The sequence below is a fragment of the Dreissena polymorpha genome, chromosome 5 (assembly GCF_020536995.1).
Source record: "Dreissena polymorpha isolate Duluth1 chromosome 5, UMN_Dpol_1.0, whole genome shotgun sequence".
NCBI lineage: Eukaryota > Metazoa > Mollusca > Bivalvia > Myida > Dreissenidae > Dreissena > Dreissena polymorpha.
In genome coordinates, this window is record NC_068359.1 from 55348729 (window position 1) to 55371083 (window position 22355).

The following is a 22355-nucleotide window of genomic DNA, read 5'->3' on the forward strand; positions in this document are numbered from 1 at the left end:
CCGGAGTGAATATCAGGATTGTCATAATGAAAATCGTGACTTCCGGTACGTTCGTCGACACGTCAATCATGAAAACAGTCGACACTGCACGAACTGTGGACGTCAAAATCATGTTACACGTGACTGCAGACTACCCAAAAGACAATAGGTTACTGATGACAGACGTACTACATCGTTATATAGCACAAATAAATTTGACATTCTTTCGTCGGTATGTAACCAATGTGACTCGCACAAATGTAAGTGTAGTTTAATTATTGCTAATGATGATACAAATCAACATAAACCACATTGCTTAAGATTGAATAATGTTAAATGTAGCACAATAAATAACTTAGACACTGATATATCATCCCTGGATAGTAACGTTCTTATGGAATCTCACATACAATCTACTTTAAAATGTAACATAAATAATGATTATTATATTCCATTTACATATAAAGGTTTGCATATTATGCATTTGAATATCCAACATTTATTGCCTAAATTGGATGAAATTCGTGTTTACTTACACTAAAATAGTTCTTTAGATATAGTAGACTTTTGTGAAACATTTTTAAATGATAAAACGGAGATTAATACAATATCCATTTCCGGTTACAGCATTGTAAGACGTGATATGGCTATTTCTGCTGGAGGCGGTATAATAGTTTATATAAAAGATAGCATCACTTTTGTACGTAGACATGATTTAGAAAGTGACGATATTGAATCTATTTGGCTACAAATCAACATTGTAAAGTACAAACCATATCTAATTAACTTTGTTTATCGCCCACCAAATAGCCCTCAATCTTGGATTGACTCATTTGAATTACAGATAAATAAGGCAGACATGGAAGATTGTGATATGTGTTCATCATCAATATTAGACCATTTGTATTCAAAATATGACAACATTTCTGAGGTAATCATACCAAAAATAGGCATAAGTGACCATTACCCAGTAGTTTTTACATTAAGCGTCAAAGGTAAAATTGTTAAAACAGATGATCATAAAATTATTAAGTACAGATGTTTTAACAAATTTAATGAAATCAATTTTCAAAATGACTTAGCAAATGCTAATTTTGATATGGTTGAAACAATAGAGGATGCTAATGAGGCATTTGAAGTATTTTATAACATATTAAACTCAGTCCTTAATAAGAATGCCCCTATAAAATATAAAAAAAGTGAAGAGATTACAACAACCTGGTTGGTACAACGAAAACGTAAAACAAGCAAGGTCTTTAAGGGATAAATATAAACGTGAATCTAATTGGCCACAAAATAAGTTGTGGCGTAATAAATGTAACAGTGCAATCAAAATGGCTAAAAAAGAATATTTTTCGAATGCGGTACAAAACAAAACAAGTGCGAAATCGCTCTGGAAAACTATTAAATTAGCATCAAATGAACACACAGAATCCTCTATTTTGCCAAATGTAATAAGGAGGGATGATCGGATAATATCTGGTAAAACAAATGTAGCTAATGCACTTAATGATCACTTTGTTGACATCTCGAAACTTATTAAAAAGACTAAATTTGCTGAACACGATTTCCACTCACTAAAAACATATCTAGATGCTAAGCTAGAGTCTAAGCATTTCTCTGTTCAGTTTATTACCACATCAGAAGTTAGTACTTTAATTAATCAACTTCATTCAAACAAATCTGCTGGGGCTGATGGTATAGGACCCAGCATTATTAAACTTTGCAAAGATTTCATTATACAACCAATCACTGCTCTTATAAATAACTGTATATCACATGGAACTTTTCCCGACATGCTTAAAATTGCAAACGTAATACCTTTATATAAGGGTGGATCGGTAGAAGATCCCAATAATTATAGACCAATATCACTTTTACCTACTATATCTAAAATATTTGAAAAGCATATAGCTAAACAATTGCATTTATATCTAGAATCTACAAGTCTATTAAACAAAACCCAGTCGGGTTTTCGCAAATATCATTCTTGTCAAACAGCATTGATTAATATAGTTGATTCATGGCTTAAACAAATTGATAATGGAAATCTGGTAGGTACAATTTTCTTGGATTTTAAAAAAGCATTTGATCTTGTGGACCATAGGGTTCTTTTACACAAATTAAAACTTTATCATTTTAATGATAGGTCATGCGACCTATTTTCTTCATATCTCCGCAATCGATTTCAGTTTATCAAAGCAGAAAACACTACCTCTACTTGTAAAAGCATCATTGCTGGTGTTCCCCAAGGATCTATTTTAGGACCTCTTCTATTTCTTATTTACGTTAATGATCTTTCGCTAGATCTTACATGTGATTCTGCAATGTATGCTGATGATACAACATTGCACACTGTGGGAACAAATATTCAAACACTTCAAAATAAGCTACAAACAAATCTTTCAATTGTAAATAATTGGTGCCAAACTAATAACATGATTATTAATCCACTAAAAACTACTTGTATGGTATTAGGGTCAAAACGGAAAGCTCAAAACATGACAGATCTAAAACTTAAAATTTCAGATACGGTGATCAAAACAGTAAATTGTCAAAAACTTCTTGGCCTTTATATTGACAATACTCTATCTTGGAAACTACACATTAACAGCGTTTGTTCAAAAATGTCATCACGAATGTTTCTTTTGCAAAAAATAAAACCATATTTAACCCTTGAAATGCGTAAGCTCTTCTATAATGGTTATATCTCACCTATATCCGACTACGCATGCGTTACCTGGGGTTCAGCGGCCAAAACGGAAATTAATAGAATAGTCAAAATACAAAAGCGTTGTGGTGCACATATTTTAAATAAAAAGTACAACACTAATTCAAAAACACTATTTAAAGATCTAAAATGGTTGACTTTCGAACAGCGTAATCACTATTTCATGTCAGTTATTGTATTTAAAGCATTTCACAATCAAACCCCAACATACATACGTGACCTTTTGACACCTTCACAAAATATTCACTAAAACTTGCGATCTTGCGAAAAGGGGGATTTAAAGCTAGTGCGAATACCCAAAACAAACTATTTCAAACAATCGTTTGAATTTTCTAGCAAAACAATTTGGAATTCGTTACCCCAATCTATACGTCAAACAAACAATTTAATTACATTTAAGAAAAAATTAAAAGCTTATCTTTCTTCCACACTTTATGAAATAAACTGAACATGCTTCATGTTGTTTTAGTAAATAACATTAGTTTAATGTTTAAATACTGTTCTTGCATAAATGGTTATTGTAGTTTTATGTCTGTCATTTGTTTTTAATTATAATATATATCATTATATGTGTATGCATATATGATTCTTTATGTTTTGTTCTTATTGCTCAAGATGAAATATGATGTATTTGTTGTAAATTGTATCTTGTTAGAAGACCTTGTTGAAAATAAAAAATGTATTATATAAATTGCATATTATGGAATTTCATCTGATGTATTTCTTAACAAGTATATCTTCTTTAAATAAAGATTTTATTATTATTATTATTATTATTATAGTATCATACTCATCGTCAACAATATTACAACTTCCACTATTAGCAGTGTCCTAATCTGTAAATGACGCATATTTCTTACATTGTGATTACATTAGATAAGAGACAAGTGTACTATTTATGAAAGTTCCCGCGATTAGTATAAAGCTATGGTTGACCATGAAGTTATAACAGCCTTTGTTCAAGTTTGAACAGGGAAATGAACATGGTAATTTAACATTATAATAACCGAAATAATACATACAATCCTTTTTTCAACAAAGTTTTTGTAAGTAAACGCGTAAATATGGAAGTGATGTCGAGTGCATTTCTAATAACTCTTTAAATGTATCAATTCACTTTGTCGAATATGATTTATATATACCATTAAATACGACAATTATAAGGTATCTTTATCGAGTCTGTTTGGAACCAAAAAAAAAACGTAACGCATATACACAACGAATGAACGCCTTTATAAAAAAATCAAATACGCTTTTGCATGAAAATCAGATCGATTTGGCTTCAATTTATTCGTTCATACATGTAACTCACCTGCTTTGTGGTATTGCACGATCAATTATATGATTGGCCTAAACATTTAACAACACTGTAACAAAAAGTGTACGTTGGCTACGTAGACTCGCGGATGAGCCGTGTAGATGAATATTAGACATTTTAATTATACAGTTACGATCAAATTGGTTAAATTAAAACCAATGTCGTCCACAATAGCCGTATATTCGAATGGGATGAGATCTATTTTCATTCCAAGCGTGTCTAAGTGATTTCATGATGATTTAATTTGCGTTATATTTGCATTAATTAAATTGGTTGAACAAGTACTTAAATGCAGAATTTAATGTGAATACAAAACATATTTAACAAAACATTCGTTGGCATACATTTTGGATTAAAGTAGGTCCCTATCGTATTTTTTGTCACGTTGTCAATTGCCTGTGGTACTATATTTAGTGGTGTCCTTTACTTCATGTGTGCTGTAAATTTAGTGCATAGTTCCTTTCGCAATAACAGTTCTGTTCAAAAGTATCAGCAGCTTCTATATCATCGCGTGTATGACCAACAATGCCATGTGTACCATCATGAGGACGATTATGAAAAGCATAAGCGCAACCAGCATCGTATTAAAGATACACGCTAGCATCTTACTGTTATCATTCATATCAAAAAATTTATTCGCATTATTGCAATCATATACACCCCGACATACTAGTGCCTCGCATTGTGTTTAACTTAATTAACATTATTGTAAAAACGGTTTTATATCCCATTGTCGATATCTTCGTATATTTGACATGTGTGCATAAATAAACTACCAAGAGTGATAAGTATTTAAGAGTCATGCACATACCAGTCGTGTAAAATCAACTGCGTTTTCTTGCCATGACACTTAAGCCTTTACCATTTAGATACGTACTTTGGCGCATTTGTAGTCCCTTAGAAAGTTACATTTAATTTAACAGCTTTTTAATGGATTCAATGTGTAAAGGCTTCATTTCCAACCCTTAAATACTGATGAGCAGCAAACAGCATGAAACCTGAATAGACTGCAAGTTACTCACGGGCTGTTTTTGTTTTATGCTGTTTGCACATGGCCATTTTCACTTTGCTTCTGAGTAAGAAAGAGTTCATGAATGATAATGACCTTTTCGGTATGTGGTCATTTATTATATAAAGGATATATTTGTATTTTTGTGCAAGATCGATGTCAGTTGTATTCAGGAATTGTTATTCAAACGCAATTTTTTCAAGTGGAATACATAGGAGTTAATTAGCGTATGTATGTAAATAAACGGTAATGAAAAGACGTGTTTGTGCTGAATTGAAAACAAAAGTGCATGCTCTTGTACGATAAATAAATAACACTACTTAAATGCGCGAGGTTGGCTTTGGCGTAATAACATGTCGTAAAGTAAGACGTCATAAAAACTATATGACGTTTTATAAATGCCAAAAAAAGCTATTCACTTCTGTTGAAGAAAAAGTAATGTTTGGTATCCGGATAGTTGATATGTAGTAAGTGATCCGTTTATCTATTTTATCATTGGGCCGTATGACCGCTTATTATTCCCGTTTTACACTGATAATAAGGATATTTAAGGATAATAAGGATAATTAGTGTTACATACAATGTAAGCCCACGAAAAGATGCAATAGTGAAAAAATAAGATTGATACTTTTTTGACTGCATGAAGGCCCTCACTTTGCAAATTTTAACATACGAATGTATTGCATTTGAAAAATCATCATGTAATCGTAAAATAAACACATATTTATATCGATATGTTTAGTTAATCTCTATTTTAGCGTCTCGTGCCAAAATGTATAACCCTGAAACCAGTCCGCTGTAAGCACTTTAAAGTATGCCTACCAAGCCAAAGGTATAGAATACGTCAATGCTAATTGCTACGTACTTCATGTCATTATTCTACGTATCAAAGCGTCAACACTTTTCATGATTTAAGATACAGCACTGCATTAAACAAAAGTAAAGCTTTTATCATCGCACAAGTAAACCACGCAATACACGTTAATCAGTGAACATGTACATGAATGCGCGCACTCACAGATTACGCCAACAATACATTCTCTGCATTTGCTTATTATTGAAATCAACTACAAGTTAAACAACTCTAGGTTGCGTGCAGTCTACATAAGGCAAAGGTTTTAGCCCGTCAATGTACGAAAAAAGGTTGACAGCTATAATACATTTTCCATCTCTTTATTTTACTTTCTAATGCGTGAAGTGTTCGATTAAACATTGAGATATGTAAGTAAGCCCAGCGCAAACAAGCACACTGTTATTCAAACTCGAGATTCATATCTTATACGTGTATTATTTGAAAAGTATTAAAAGCCCTTCGATGATACAGACATAAGACGGATATCTATCAATCCATCTTTATTTTGTTACGCGATGGGTACCCAATACATCAATTCAAGCATGCAACAACTTGCTATATTTTGCGACTAAACTGGAAACCTTTCATTAGTCCACTAAATCCTTGAATAGCTGGTTTGCACTTATCAAATATAGACAGTGTACAAACAACATACACATTTTAGCCTGAATACTACGCCAGCGAAAGCAATCCGTCAGTGAACAGCGACGCAAAGATCGAGGACCCAGATGAACGAGGCCAATGGGGAAACAAGGCGGAGTTCATACTGTCTTGCATAGGTCTCTCCGTTGGTCTGGGAAATGTTTGGCGATTCTCATATCTGGCCTATGAAAATGGTGGAGGTATACACGATAACATAATTTCTTTGTATTGAATGTCGATCACTTGATTCACGGAACAAAGGTCAGCTGATACAAGACTTTTTTTTACAAATAATCAAATAGCAGTACATGATTTACCTTCTATAACACTAACTTCATCGTTGACATCGTATGCTGACTGTTACTGCATGCAGTTTAAGTAAATACAAAATCACGTATATACTTATTGTTAACCTAAAACTGTATAAGAAATGCGGAATGGTGTATCGTTTGTAAAAGATTACTAGGTATACAATTGATTTTTGATTGCACATGTTAGCAAGTATCAATAGGTATTTGGGTCAGTCAACAAACGGTCTCATAAGCCTTGAATGCATTGGAGAAACTCTCCGTTTCTCCGTGGCATAATTACAAAATATTTTGTTTGGACATACAATTGACAATATATGCATATAATTATATTAATATCAATACAATATATATATATATATATATATATATATATATATATATATATATATATATATATTCCTTTTATTATCGTTTATTATAGCTGCCTTTGTCATTGCCTACCTAATCCTGCAGATTCTGATCGGCAAGCCTATGTACATGATGGAACTTATAATAAGCCAGTACTCTGGAAGAGGCCCAACAGGTATATGGGCGATGAACCCCAGTGCGAAAGGTAATACTTGCACTAGGCATAAACCTTAGTTTCGATAATCAATTAGGTTATTTATGTAGTTGTTCCCATTTTAAAGTACCGAAATATCATAAGATATTCACATTTGTCATTATCCTGACGCTGTTTTACTCCAATCATTGTGTAGAATAATATAATAGTGTAATATACATTTTATAATATATATTTTCTATGGGTATATTTTCGCTGATAAATTCATATAATAAAAATACTAAATATTAATATTTATTCATGAAAATGAAAACGATGTATAACATTTAAAACGATTTGTACAATATAACATGCTGTTGAACATGAATTACAAACAGGCGATATACACTAGTAATGCATTGACATAGACAGGCGATACACACTAGTAATGCATTGACATGGACAGGCGATACACACTAGTAATGCATTGACATAGACAGGCGATACACACTAGTAATGCATTGACATAGACAGGCGATACACACTAGTAATGCATTGACATAGACAGGCGATACACACTAGTAATGCATTGACATGGATAGTATGTTTATCAACATGAATTACAAACAGGCGATACACACAAGTAATGCATTGACATAGACAGGCGATACACACTAGTAATGCATGGACATGGATAGTATGTTTATCAACTTGAATTACAAACAGGCGATACACACTAGTAATGCATTGACATGGACAGGCGATACACACTAGTAATGCATTGACATGGATAGTATGTTTATCAAAATGAATTACAAACAGGCGATACACACTAGTAATGCATTGACATGGACAGGCGATACACACTAGTAATGCATTGACATGGATGGTATGTTTATCAACATGAATTACAAACAGGCGATACACACTAGTAATGCATTGACATGGATAGTATGTTTATCAACATGAATTACAAACAGGCGATACACACTAGTAATGCATTGACATGGACAGGCGATACACACTAGTAATGCATTGACATGGACAGGCGATACACACTAGTAATGCATTGACATGGATGGTATGTTTATCAACATGAATTATAAACAGGCGATACACACTAGTAATGCATTGACATGGATGGTATGTTTATCAACATGAATTACAAACAGTCGATACACACTAGTAATGCATTGACATGGATGGTATGTTTATCAACATGAATTATAAACAGGCGATACACACTAGTAATGCATTGACATGGATGGTATGTTTATCAACATGAATTACAAACAGTCGATACACACTAGTAATGCATTGACATGGATGGTATGTTTATCAACATGAATTACAAACAGTCGATACACACTAGTAATGCATTGACATGGATGGTATGTTTATCAACATGAATTACAAACAGTCGATACACACTAGTAATGCATTGACATGGATGGTATGTTTATCAACATGAATTACAAACAGGCGATACACACAAGTAATGCATTGACATGGATGGTATGTTTATCAACATTGAATTTTATCTTAATACTGGCCAATATAATTGTTCATACTAGATGCAAATTTGTTCATGTTTACTTAAACTCATACTTATGCTGTTGCAGGTATTGGTATCGCCATGGGCCTTATATCACTGGTCGCTTCAATCTACTACAACGTGATCATAGCATATACACTGTATTACTTATTTGCCTCGATGCAAAAGGTTTTACCATGGACAAAATGCAGAGATGTAAGTGTGTTAGAAATACATGAAAAGTATATTTAGTATAATGTATGCAGTTTTCACACAATTTATTATCATGTAAGTTATGACTATGCTGCAACAATAACTATCGTTCCGTGTTATTGCTCTGGTATTGTGCGAACCAGCGATACCGCTATATTTTTTAAGGATCATTTTGAAACAGAGCCTTTATATCTCTTCCAGGAATGGCTTGACTATGGTTGCGTCGAAAAGACAACCCATAAACTCGAAACATGTACCGGAAATGTAACCCTTGATCAAGGTGTTAAATGTTTGTGTAGTTTAACAAACTACACCTTTAATGAAGGTCTTTCAGTCAATTGCACCAACACTACCAACACGGCGGTCGCTGAATTATATTTCTAGTAAGTAAATCTACATCCACGTTACTGTGTGGGTGGCTGTACTAATAAAGCAATGGCACACATCTGCAATTTTGAAACAATATGTGACAGATTCGTTAACACGTATTCGTGTGTGCTTTCAATACAGACTTTTAAAAAAAGATTGCATGTAATATATAGCATGGTCGAATAAATCCCATTGTTGAAACCCTCAGGCAATAGTTATATGCTTTCAGAAAACTATTCATTATAATGTATAAAACTTGATTTAAACATTGTTTTATAAATAATTAATGCTACATTCTTTAATACAGCTGCTGCTATGTGTAAGATAAGAATGTGCTTTGAGATTATAGTTTAATTTTTGGTAGATAACTAGCATTAAAGTTCGAAAACTGGCGTAGCGACCCGTCTGATTGTGCCACCACACTGCTGCTGCAGACACTTTAAAGGACCGTATTATTCATCAAGTATCTTAATATTTTATCTTTAAATTAAAACAAAAAATGAGCACACAAACACCTACTGTTCAACCCTATATTAACTGACTTTTAATTTGACAAATTGTTATACCAACCATTGACTTATTACAGTAAGACGGTGATTCAAAAGGCCCCTAATATGTACCCCTCAGACATGGGAGCCCCAATATGGCAACTGGCCCTTTGTCTCCTCTTGGCCTGGATTATTGTAGTTGTGTGCCTAATTAAAGGGATCAAGTCCTCTGGAAAGGTAATCACGAAAACATTTATGTTTCTTTGTAACGTGCTCAGAATTTTACGTTCAAAGTCGTCTGAAAAACAATTTACTTAACATCAAACTGTATGTCGCGCCGTATATTAAACTCAAAAGTCTTAAATCTAGTTTTGGTATACCCAACGCGTCATTTAACAGTCAACATATTTTCCTCTATGGCTGTTATTGTTAGGTTTAAGTATGTTTTGTACATGGTGGTGTATGAACTATCTTGAACGGGCTTGGAATCGTCAAGTTAATTTAGTTTATGATATCCCAATAACTGAAAAAAACATCAACCAATCATTGTTCAATAAACACATGCTGATATGTAGTATGTGTTTTTTTAACTCGAATTAGAATGTTCACAAATTACTGCATCAATTAGTATGTCCTCTTATGTCTGCATATTTAAAATATAAGAGTTACCTAAACGTTCTGCCAGACATAGTATAACGTTAGGAGTATAAAAAGAAGTTAAAACTTTAAGAAGTACAAATCTGTTCCTAAAAAAGTATACATCGTAACACAAAAGTCCTTCTTCACGTATAGCCACAAGCGTAGTTTACCTAAAATCAATCATGTTAGCTGCAAGTATTTTCGTTCATTTTTAAAATTTAATAAATCGCATCTTGTCGAATGCTTTGAATTTGCTAGGTCAAATGTTCGTGTTTGTGTCCTGAAAATAACTATTTATGATAATACAAGAAGTAACAAACTGGTGTCGTCATTGTCCATAACATGAATTAATAAATATGTTACGCTTTTAAATAAAACATGGTCATTGATTTCAAATAAAAGTTTCATGAATGCGCGTAATACAGAGGTTTGTTTTAGATGAAGTGTGATTAATGGTAACCCACATAAAAGGACTGTTTATGCACATGTGAACGCGTTATCAGATACAAAATAAAGCTAAAGTTTGAGGATAAGCGTAAAAAGTATTGTAAGCCAGGAAACAATACCACAAATGTATGTCAGCGAAAAGTAAACAAACGCGAAAAAAAAACGTTTGACATAATGTCCATTTGGTGGACTTAATCATACTAATACCGTGCTCGTTTGAGCTATATATTCTGCTGCAGTAAGTTACCCACACCTTTTAAAAGTTTGAGCGAATTAAGTATGGCCACATTAAAGTTTATTTCATTGTTCTATCCGATGGTGCAATTCACTTTCTTTTCGAAGTGCGTCGATTTGCTATATACCTCACACTGTGAAAAGAGGGCCTTCTGCACGAGCGTAAATGTCGTCCCAGACTAGCTTGTGATGTTCGCCACTTTTCGTTTTTATGGTATTTTTTGTTAAAATAAGGTTCTTCTTTGTGAAAACTCCAGTTAAGACGGAAAGTGTTGTTCCTGATGAACGTATGCGGACGGCACAGGCTAATCTGGGTCGACACTTTACGCACACACATTTAATCCCCTTTTCACAGAACGAACATCAAATGTTCCACCAAAAGCTTTCTACATGACTTCCACGTTCCCAAACGCTTGCTCATATGGTCGTATCTATAATTTATACTTTCCCTAGGTTGTGTACTTCACTGCCACATTCCCGTACGTGATTCTGATCATTCTTCTGATCAGAGGATGTCTGCTTGACGGGGCCATCGACGGCATTAAATACTTCATCGTTCCAGAGTGGAAAAAACTGGCCTCTTTAGACGTGAGTTTGTACGCACTATAGTTTGTATCATTGTATATCATCGTGAACTAAAGCTACAATAAAATGTACCTTTAAGCTTCTGGAATCGTCGCAAGTGCGATATTTCTCAATAATTTTAATGGTTGCAATTCTGTTTCAAATGTTAAATGTATTGTGTTTTATTATCAGGTGTGGGCGGCTGCAGCGGGACAGATGTTCTTCTCGCTATCTGTGGCATTCGGAGGTATCCTAATGTTCGGCAGCTACAACAAATTCAAGAACAACGTATATGGGTTAATGTCTATAGATACGCACGCTCATTAAAATAACGTGATTTCAATAAATTATATGCACTTTGTGAACCAAGTGTTAACAACATATTAAGCAGGAATACAGCTTAAGCATAGCTCGTAGTATATTGTTTAAGCAAACTAATGTACTGCTTAAAATGGCTACACAAAAGCAGTCGCTACAATACACAAAACTCGCGCGTAACAATATGCATCAACTACAGGCATAATTAACGTTGACTTGCTCACTGCTACTATGATAAGCAGATGCGGTGCACATTCTTTCTGGACAAACAAACTAAACGTTTAAGTCGTTCTTTTTCAGTGATGCTTTGCTCATTAGCTCAATGGATCTTATCACCAGTATCATTGCTGGCTTTGTCATCTTCGCTAATCTTGGTGGCATGGCCAAGCAGATTGGAGTGGGTGTGAAGGACGTGGCCAAGGGAGGATATGGTCTCGCCTTCGTGGCATACCCCGAGGCTCTCTCCAAGTTACCGCCCAATCAGCTGTGGTCCATATTGTTCTTCTTTATGCTGTTCACACTCGGTCTGGATAGTCAGGTGTGTCAAACTGAGTAAACTATAACGACAGTGTTCACTCTATCAATCATATTTATATGTTTATAAACTTCAAACATAGGTAAATTGTTTTCATTGCTAAGAACCAGCTGTGTTTATAAAAATTGGTTTGGAATATTTGAACCGTTAAATTAATACGACCATCCACGTCCTTAAAGAAAATGTCTGGCTAGACAGCAACTATATTTAATAAGCTCCATATAAAAATTTCCTTTACGTAATGAACCCGTATACTACTTGCTAATCGACAGACGTATGTTAGTATTCACAAACAAGCTACCAGTAATACAAAACAGTCACGATGTATTACTAAATATTACCACCAATGTATTAATGAAAACATCCTCAGACGCCTATTGGTATTGGCGAACAAGCAACTTAAAAGCCAGTGGCGTGTACAACGCGCACAGCAACATGTGTTTGTTTCGTTTATATCATCAATATGTCAATTTGTATCAATATGTCCACTAAAGTCCTTACGATACCAAACAAAGCAATAGTTATTGCTTATCTTGCGTTTTTTTACCATCAATGTGATTACCGGTATAATTATTAGCCTTTTTGAAAAAAGCATTGTTTCATCTCTCCTTCAAAATTTAATTTTAAATTATGCCTTTTATTATGTTAACCACTTTGCTGAAAAAAACTTGATTTTATATATTGCCGTCATGAATTGAAAAACTGCGCAGATCGTGGCACACTATAAAAAAATAAAGTAGTAAGTTATTGCCGAAGTAGTAGTAGTTGCAAAAGTAGGAGTAGTAATGGCAGTAGTAAAAATTAAGATGTTTCATAAGAACAAGATATTAAAGTAGATATTGCGTTTACAAATATAAACTGTCGATGCAATTGTTTTCCTCATCATCGATACTTCATATAACGGGCTTGGACAACCGTTCAAAAAGTCAAAACAATGAACTCCTCTTTTTTTGATAAAAACAATGACTGTTCCTTAATGTAACTAAAATAGCTGTAAAATGTTTCCGTTTCAGTTTGGTTTCTTGGAAACCACTCTTGTGTGTATCCAGGACGAATTTCCGAGACTACGGAAGTACAAGACGCACATGTGCATCGGTTTTGGTGTCGCATTATACTTAATTGCTCTTCCTTGCATCACGCCGGTAAGATTGGATGTTACAAACTAAGCATGATCTTAATATTACAGAATAAACATTAGCCGGTACTGGACTACAACACGTTCAAAGGATTGTCTTAAGAAAACAATTATGTTTTATAACGATTTATTTCTGTTCAATCAAACAAGTATATTGAATTCAAATTTTGATCATAATAAAATTGCACTAGTTTTAAACTGTTTTTGTAAATCGACATACACAAAAAGCAGTAAAACAGTCAAACTAACTAAACAACACTTAAAGTGGAGATCAGTACGCACCCTTGTTATCCCTTCCTCTGCTTCAACAGTGTCATTATATTAAACGTCGCAGCGCCTGTTTTTGTAAGATGAATGCAACTTGTTAAGCGTGCAATTTAAAAAATCGAACAATGCACAAAATTCACGCTCGTCATCATACAAATAATGTGTATTTATATTGTCAATACAGTTGCATGCCATTCACTCAACTGGCATATTTATGTACTGCACAATCGATCGACAACATAGACATATATTTTAGTAGATCAACTGACTTCCGTTATATGTCTCAAATACTGTATTAATAATATTGTTCCGAAGATTGTTTTGCTTTTACAGGGTGGGGACTATGTGGTAACGTTGATGGATTTCTTCGGTTCGGATTTCTCGGTACTTTTCATAGCTGTGTGTGAGAGCATTGCAATAATGTGGGTGTACGGTAAGTCTATAGATGTGTTCTAATAAATTGTTGTCTATTGCTGTTTTTATGCTATCGACTTATAACGCGGTCTGCGTTTGTTTGTTCGTTATTAATGATCTTAACAGACCTTACAATTTGTATCGTTCTGAGTTATACTCACTGCTATAAGACAAAAACGCCTTTTATAATCGATCATTAATGCAATGTTTGTTTAGTGTGAGCATTTACTGCAACGTAATATTGATATGTTGTAAAGTGTGTTTCAATTATTATTCTATATAGCCATTGATATTTTTAGGAGTCAAACGGTTTATGAAGGATTGCGAATACATGCTTGGACATGCGCCACGACCGATGTACTTCTGGGGTTTCTGTTGGTCCGTGTGTGCTCCTTTTCTGATTGGGGTATGACAAATTAATTTAAACGACATATTTTTGCATTTCAGTGTTTATTGACCTGTCAGCATCGGAACCTTGGTATAGTAGCATGAATACTTAATTTTTTAAACTCTCTCAAGCACAGTATTAAATGTGTCAAATTGTGTGGTTATTTTATTTGCGCGTTTTTCAGGCACTCTTTCTCTATCGAATGATTAAATTCAAGTCCCCGGAAATAACCAAAGGTGTTCCGTATCCACGGTTTGCCCTGGGAATAGGATTTTCCCTTACCGCATTGGTACTGATTCCGATACCCCTGGTATTCCTGTACAAATTATTTACGGCCAAAGGGAACGTGTTCGAACGTCTACGAACTATAACCACCCCTGATGCAAATTGGGGACCAAACGATGGTAGTATGAAACAACATCTTGCTTACAATTTGGACATGGTCGCAAAATATGGCGTTGACAATCCTGAAGTTGTTGCTTATGGAGACGTGTATACACATATGTAATTTGATTTGTTCCCTCGATTGTCATTAGCTGTATAATATAGTTCAGGTCCATATTACGTCTATTGTGCGAAAATATGTTGAAGGTATTATTTTTTTTTCTATTATATTGTGTCGCGAATAATAGTGTGGACTTGATCATACTTAATATAATAAAAGCTTTTCAAGAATAGGGACAAAATCATACATCGAAACATGAGAATCGGCCAAATTAGTTTTGGGTTTTATTTGATAAAAAGCCTTTTATCACTGTATTGTCGTGCAGGCACTAAACGTGTCCAAACTGCATTCTGCAGGTAAAATAAATAAACAATAGGGGAAAGCAATACCAGAAATCATAACGGCGTAGAACCAACCTATCCGCCTATGAAACCCCCTAAGAACAAACTGTAAGAATTATTGTAAAATTAAATCGGCTCAAATTTTCGTAGATGAAACGCGTATAAATAATGAAACGAATATATGAAGATGTAATTGCACGTAAACTGAACAACAAATACGAGCAGTTACTCCTACAAACAAACAATAATTTGATGTACCACTACATGTTGTATCTTAAAGGGGCCTTTTCACGTTTTGAAAGTTAATTCAGATTCGCATATTTTGTTTAAATTATGACATTTGTGAGGAAATATTAATACTGAACATTTACCATGCTCTAAAATATCCATTATATGCATCTTTGACGATTTAAAAATCTGAAAATTATAAAGCGTTGCAACGCAAAACGAGTAAATAATTAGGAGAGTTCTGTTGCTTTCGCTATATTTTGTGTTACTACGAGGATTGCTTATATAAAGTATAAAATGCATCCAGCATTGTATAAGCACGGATGACCGACTGGTCATAATGGTAGACTTTAACCCAAGAAATCCAGGGGTCAGTGGTTCGAGCCCTGTTGAGGGTTACCTTTTGTTCTTGAATTTTTACTTGAGCTTTTTAGATCCAATGTTTACATTTATCAATATAAAGCATTTAATGACAAACTTCAATACATGCCAATATCTGTGGAAAGGCCCCTTTAAATAATAGTTTAGCTGGTGTAAACAATAATATGCATTGTTGCATTCGATGAAAGACATCCCGTCACATTTTAAACAAATTTCTAAAAAACTATTTAACATGACACCGAAGAAGACATATGTCATATCAAATACAGACATGTACAAGCAAGGGTCTGTCAATTCAATGGATAGGAAACGTCGCGGGTGTGGAGAAAAACTTCTGGTAAAAGGCGAAAACTTCTAAAAACCGGCAGACTGGAAGAATTTCCTCACAAATGACGAGAACAAGCCACAACTTGTGAAGATCGTGTGCAAGTCATGTGAGCGCGATGAATATGCAAATAAACTAGAAGGCAGGAAAATTATTCTGGTTTGTGAATAAGAAGCCTTTCAGTTCACAACAAGAGATGGAGAAACCACTGAAAAGACACTTGTTGAAGACCTGAACTCGACACAAGAGGAAACCGACACTAGAATTATTATGTATGCCCTGTATGGGACAGAACAGGGTTACAACACTATTCAAATTCGAACCCCTGACAGTGACATATTATTCATCACTTTGTACTACATTCAATTATTTGACGGTTGCAAGATACTTTTGACACTTGTGCTGACAATCAAAGAAAATTATTTGACATGAATGAAGTAGCTACGGAATTGACTGAAGAGTTCAGATCAGCACTTTTAGGTGTGCATGCATACTGCGGTTGTGACACAACAAGCGCTTTCAAAGAAAAGGGGCATATTAAACCTATTAAGTTGATGGAAAAAATGCCACGAACCGTTGCTCCAATTGCTGCTTTAGAAATTACTTGCACAGTTGCAGACGAAGTAGTAGATGAATTGGATATATTCACGTGTGTAATGTACGGCAATTCTAGAACCGACTCGGTAGATAAATTGCGTTTTCCTAAAAAAAGGAGGTCTGTGATGATAGCCCAAATGCGTCAAAGAATGTAGACTGTGATATTTGTCTATTTTCTCCCGATTTTGTTAGTTTCTCATTAATGTTAATGAATATGCAAATGAGATAAATATATAATTTTTGTCTTTAAAATAAAGAACAATGTAGCCTTTGTTTAAACACTACTTTGTTTGTATTACGATAAAATAAAATATATAATGATGTGATATAGTCGCCCTGTTCCGTTTTCCAATTTTGAGTGGCGGTTGCCATGGAAACTGGTTGATATGAACACTTTCAATTGAGTTTATCTTTGAGGACAAGTGAAAAAATGTACTTACTTAAGTTACCGAACAACTTACTTAAGTTACTGAAAATTTGCGAATCTGAAACAACTTTTTTCAATTTTGTCAATTTACCAAAACGTGAAAAGGCCCCTTTAACAGTGGAATATCTTTGTTAAAAAAGGGTCCATAACTCCGGTTCATATCAAGATTTACTTCCCTTGTTTGACACGGACATGTACTGTTCAGTAAATGTTGTTACACTAGCAGAATTTTATGCTTAACTTTGTTTGCTTATTTTAGCAAGAGCAATAACATGTTAAAACCTTTCAGCTTTGTTTACTCGTAAACCATCATATATTGGACTTTTTCATTCGGCGGAGGATGATGCAAACACTAATGACGTCATTTTGTGTATCGAAATGTATTGAGGCACGCCACGGGAGAAAGGGTTACTTTTCAGCGAAAAGGAAACAGCTGTTAATTATTTTCTTGAAAAAGGGGCATACAAGAAACATAAAATGAGTTCATGTCAGTGTAAGATCGTTTCGCGATCATAGAAAATTAGTATTTTCACTGGTGGCTGCGCCACTCGTGAGAATATATTTTCTATGAACACTCGTGAAATAACAAACGATCTTACGAAGGCTTCGGTCCATATTCTATTTAGGGCTACCTGGCTGGTCACTATTTCGCCATTGGGCCTGAAGTGAGGTTTTCTATTTCTTAAATATGTACTAGAGGGATGAACATTGGCAAATATATAAAGCAACATATGAACTTGCCCACCATTACGTTGAACACGGAATTATGGATCCTTTTTACGCAAAACGGACAGTTTCACATTATGATAAGTGCATCTAATACGTATTGCTTCTACGGTACTTGCATAGTAAGCAGCATGTGAACTTGGCCATATTTCGCAGAGATTTACACAACTGGAGATACGGCACTTTTTGTGTGAAAACTAACTTCTTTTCAACTTTCGAATCACCATATTTTACAAATGTAAGTTTCGTGGACAAGAAATTCCTTCAAACATATTTCCATGCAAACTAAAGTTATTGAACAGAACCCGTTTCTGTTTGGAACAGTGTCACGACATGCCCAAAAATGCTAGGCCTTACAGAAGTCTTGCCGTAGCAAAGTTTCGTTACAATTGGTACTTAAGTTATCGACCAGAAACCACCTGTCTGACGCTGCTCGCACCATCTGAATCATATTACTTTGTTGACAACCTGTTATTGTTTCATTGAAAAGCTAGTTCAAGGGTGCAGGATCCCTAGACTTAGTGGGGTTCCAAATTAAACGTAAATAAATGAAACATACACCGGTAAGTGCTAGATTTTTTTCAAATAACTTTGTTTAACAAGTTTCTTTAGAATTTCAACAAGTGCATAAATGAAAGATTTTTTATGCTTATGGCAATTTAAAAAAACATCAAAATTACTTTATTTAATAAACTTGTTCAAAAATGTCGTTTGTTCTGTATGCTTTTGCTTCACACAACGTGAAATTATAGTCACCGATTTCAGACGTATTCAATGATTGATTCTTATACTATATCGACACAAACTGCGAGAAAAAAATGTATTTTAAGCACTAAAGATATTTTCAAATGTATTGAAATAACTTGCGATATTTGCAAAAATATAGTTTGAAACGGTGTGTTAACATTCCGTCCAGACCGAATGTAAACCCCAGAATACCACGTGGGTTCTGCACCCTGAGTGCAAGTGTCAGTTAAACTGCAAAGTTCAAACTAAAGATATTACATGAATGATGACCCGACCAAGGTACCAATAACATATTTATAATACTAAAACTCAAAATCAGCGGGTCAAACAGTTTGGTTACGATGATAAGAAAAGTATATTTCAATGAATTTGAAACACGTACAATTGTGCGCAAGATAATTTATAAAACGTATTTAATGTGCCACAGACCCTGGTGCCCCTACGACAAATGCCTCGACATCGATAAATCTAAAGTATATTCTACAGTTGAAAAAAAGAACGCAAAGGAACATAATTCTTAAAAACACATCGCAGCCGAAATGTCTCTTTAACGATCATCTTCACATAAAGGTCATTAAACTGTGAAAGTAATGAAAACACAAAGTTTTGGGATTTTATATATATCCAGTGTATGCCGGACGAAAACCTCCGGGGAATGGCTGCCACAGCGCATGACGGAAGAGGTCATCGCTCCTTCTTGCTCACACACTGCTATATCCAAAGAGCCAGTCTTCTATATGCTATGTATCTGTATACTCTGAAGTTAAATTTATTATGATACCATAATGATGAATATTAGTAAGTTAAGTACAACAAAGGTACTTTTCAACTTGACAATTACACAACCCATGTTGTAGCAGATTCTTGTTTTAGTTTGCAGTTTAACAAACTTAAACAGCTTGTATATATTATTATATAATATATGTCTAACTGAAAATATGTCAGAAATAAGTGTCTGTACGCAGCTACACATCATGCTGTAGCAGGTTGTTATTATAATGTACTTTTGAACAATTTAATCAGCTTGTTAATATATATATGTATTTCAAATATTCATAAAACTTAATGAAATTGCATTTGTAAGAAACCAGAAAGCATTGTTCCGAAGATTGATACTTTAGTTTACATTTAACCCATTTATGCCCAGTGGACTCTCCCATCCTTCTAAGTTGGATCAATTTATTTCCAAAATTAGGGATGTCTAAAATATTTATTTCTATATTTAGAATATTTCTTACAAAAATTTCTTTAAGCAAACAGCGCAGACCCAGATGAGACGCCGCATTATGCGGCGTCTCATCTAGGGTCTACGCTGTTTGCAATGTCCTTTTTTCAGGACGCTAGGTATAAATGGGTTAAACAACTCAATCAACTTGTATACATACATATTTTAATGTTGAAACAAAATGATATCTTTTTATGTTATTTTTATTATTTGCATCAAAACATGTTCACGGAATGAAATACAACTGTTATCAAATTCACACAAAACATGGTGTTTGTCTGCAGTGGATTTTCTTTACAAACAATCTGTCCTGGTTTCTTTACCATGTTTAATAGTTAATAACAACTTACTCATGTGTTAGGACTACATCGCCGAAGGCGTTTACTTCTCGTAAAACAAACCTTCAATGACATCTGGATGGAGACAGTTAGCATGGAAGCCAGTGTGCCCAGTTATGCACTTTACCCCTGCCTCGTCCATCCTTTCCATCAGCTCTGGGTATTCAGTGCAGCATTTGCACTCAATCTGTACACGATATGGTGTGCAACATGAACATGTACACCTGAAAATACAAAATAGTATGTTGAGTGTCAATACATAAATTCATTTACCAATCAGAACTGGTACAATTATCCGTTCTTATTTATAATTATTAATCATACAACGTGGTCATATTCTACAAGCTTGTACAGAAGAATAATAATCAAAGAAATCGTTTTTTGTGTGTTTTTCACGACACGAGCATGTAACAAAATAAGAAAGTTACATATTTACCAATCCGTTTTCCCAACACGATGGTCATCTTGAGCATCGGTATAATATTCCTCGCTTTCCGTGTCAGAATCAGGACAATCTTACTGACTGTCACTTAATTCTGACTCTAACATATTTGGTTGAACGGAACACTCATCATAATCACTATAATCTTCCATTTTCATCAATTTTTCTAAGTTGCAGGGGAAAACACATCCGAAGCCATGTAGTGAAATAAGGTCACTTCCAACAGCCTTGCTGTTAAGATAACTCTTTAGCGACGCGCTTATAGTGTCTCAATACCACGCTGGAGGTCGCGGGTTCAATCCCACGTTGGAGCTCAGGATTTTTCACTTTAGCCATGTAAAGCCGGCTCGTTATTGAGGGCATGAACATGTGTTAAAATGACGTCATTTCCTGCGAGTAGATCGGAGTGTGTGAAAAATCGCGACTTTGTCATATTCGTTCTCGCTAATAAAACCGTAATTGAATCGCAGTAAGGCATGACTTACATTCGATAAGTAAAGGGTTTGTACGGGTTTTAAATAGCGTGGCAGTTGATTTTTACATTTAAATGAGTTTAACAATATATCAATCTGATATATGTCTTATTATCAAAGTATTGGCCATCCTCATTGTATCGTGCCTTTGACGAACATCCCGGAAACGACTTTATAATTGGAAAATGATAAATAAATTCACAAAATCACCATTGTTAAGGTTACAGTACACTAAATAACCGTTTCATGAAGGGATGTACTTTCTAAAAAAATACCATATTTGACAGGAAGGCATGTTTTACACTTTTAATCTTACACTTTTTTACACTCTATTAATCTGTTGTTATCTTTTGGAGATAATGGTAGGGCATGAATATGTGTTTACTACTGAATCCCTGAAATAAACTTGAAGACTATAGTAAACCATCGCACTGAAAAAGTTTATATTCCACTAAGAAACGGCCGAAAAAAAATGCAAAAACAGTCGATTTTCTTGCATTGAACATGACATATATTTGTTATTGCATAAATCGATTCCGCTTAGAATGGCCTCTAAGAAAAGGTATGGTTATGGGGGTCTCTATGTGCAAAATGTTGCATTTATTTTGGCCTAAAGTTGTCGCTTTCACATTGAATTATAAAGGGAAACTATTTATTGTATTCTGACCTTTAATAATATATTATATAAACAAATATACAACAAAGGGAGGTTATATTAGTACATCTATATTCAAATGGGAGCTAATTCCAGGAAACCGCAAGATCCAATCTCCACGCAGAGTTTTCGTTCC

General features: G+C 34.4%; 1 protein-coding gene across 3 annotated transcripts in view; it reads left to right on the top strand.

Annotated features, from left to right (window-relative positions):
- Positions 1 to 20601, top strand: part of LOC127881836 (sodium- and chloride-dependent neutral and basic amino acid transporter B(0+)-like) — a 25076-nt gene extending 4475 nt beyond the window's left edge. The window contains exons 2-13 of one of the 3 annotated variants that reach the window (XM_052429976.1): positions 6555 to 6732; positions 7265 to 7396; positions 8947 to 9074; positions 9273 to 9454; positions 10027 to 10165; positions 11702 to 11836; positions 12005 to 12108; positions 12431 to 12668; positions 13679 to 13807; positions 14401 to 14500; positions 14781 to 14887; positions 15054 to 17512. In XM_052429976.1, the coding sequence (XP_052285936.1) occupies positions 6555 to 6732; positions 7265 to 7396; positions 8947 to 9074; positions 9273 to 9454; positions 10027 to 10165; positions 11702 to 11836; positions 12005 to 12108; positions 12431 to 12668; positions 13679 to 13807; positions 14401 to 14500; positions 14781 to 14887; positions 15054 to 15377 (1896 nt within the window). In that variant the 3' untranslated portion in view covers positions 15378 to 17512. Of the gene's footprint in view, positions 1 to 6554; positions 6733 to 7264; positions 7397 to 8946; positions 9075 to 9272; positions 9455 to 10026; positions 10166 to 11701; positions 11837 to 12004; positions 12109 to 12430; positions 12669 to 13678; positions 13808 to 14400; positions 14501 to 14780; positions 14888 to 15053; positions 17513 to 19714 lie in introns of those variants that run through there. The other 2 variants (XM_052429977.1, XM_052429978.1) reach the window with 2 other exon arrangements.
- Positions 20602 to 22355: the final 1754 nt, after the last annotated feature.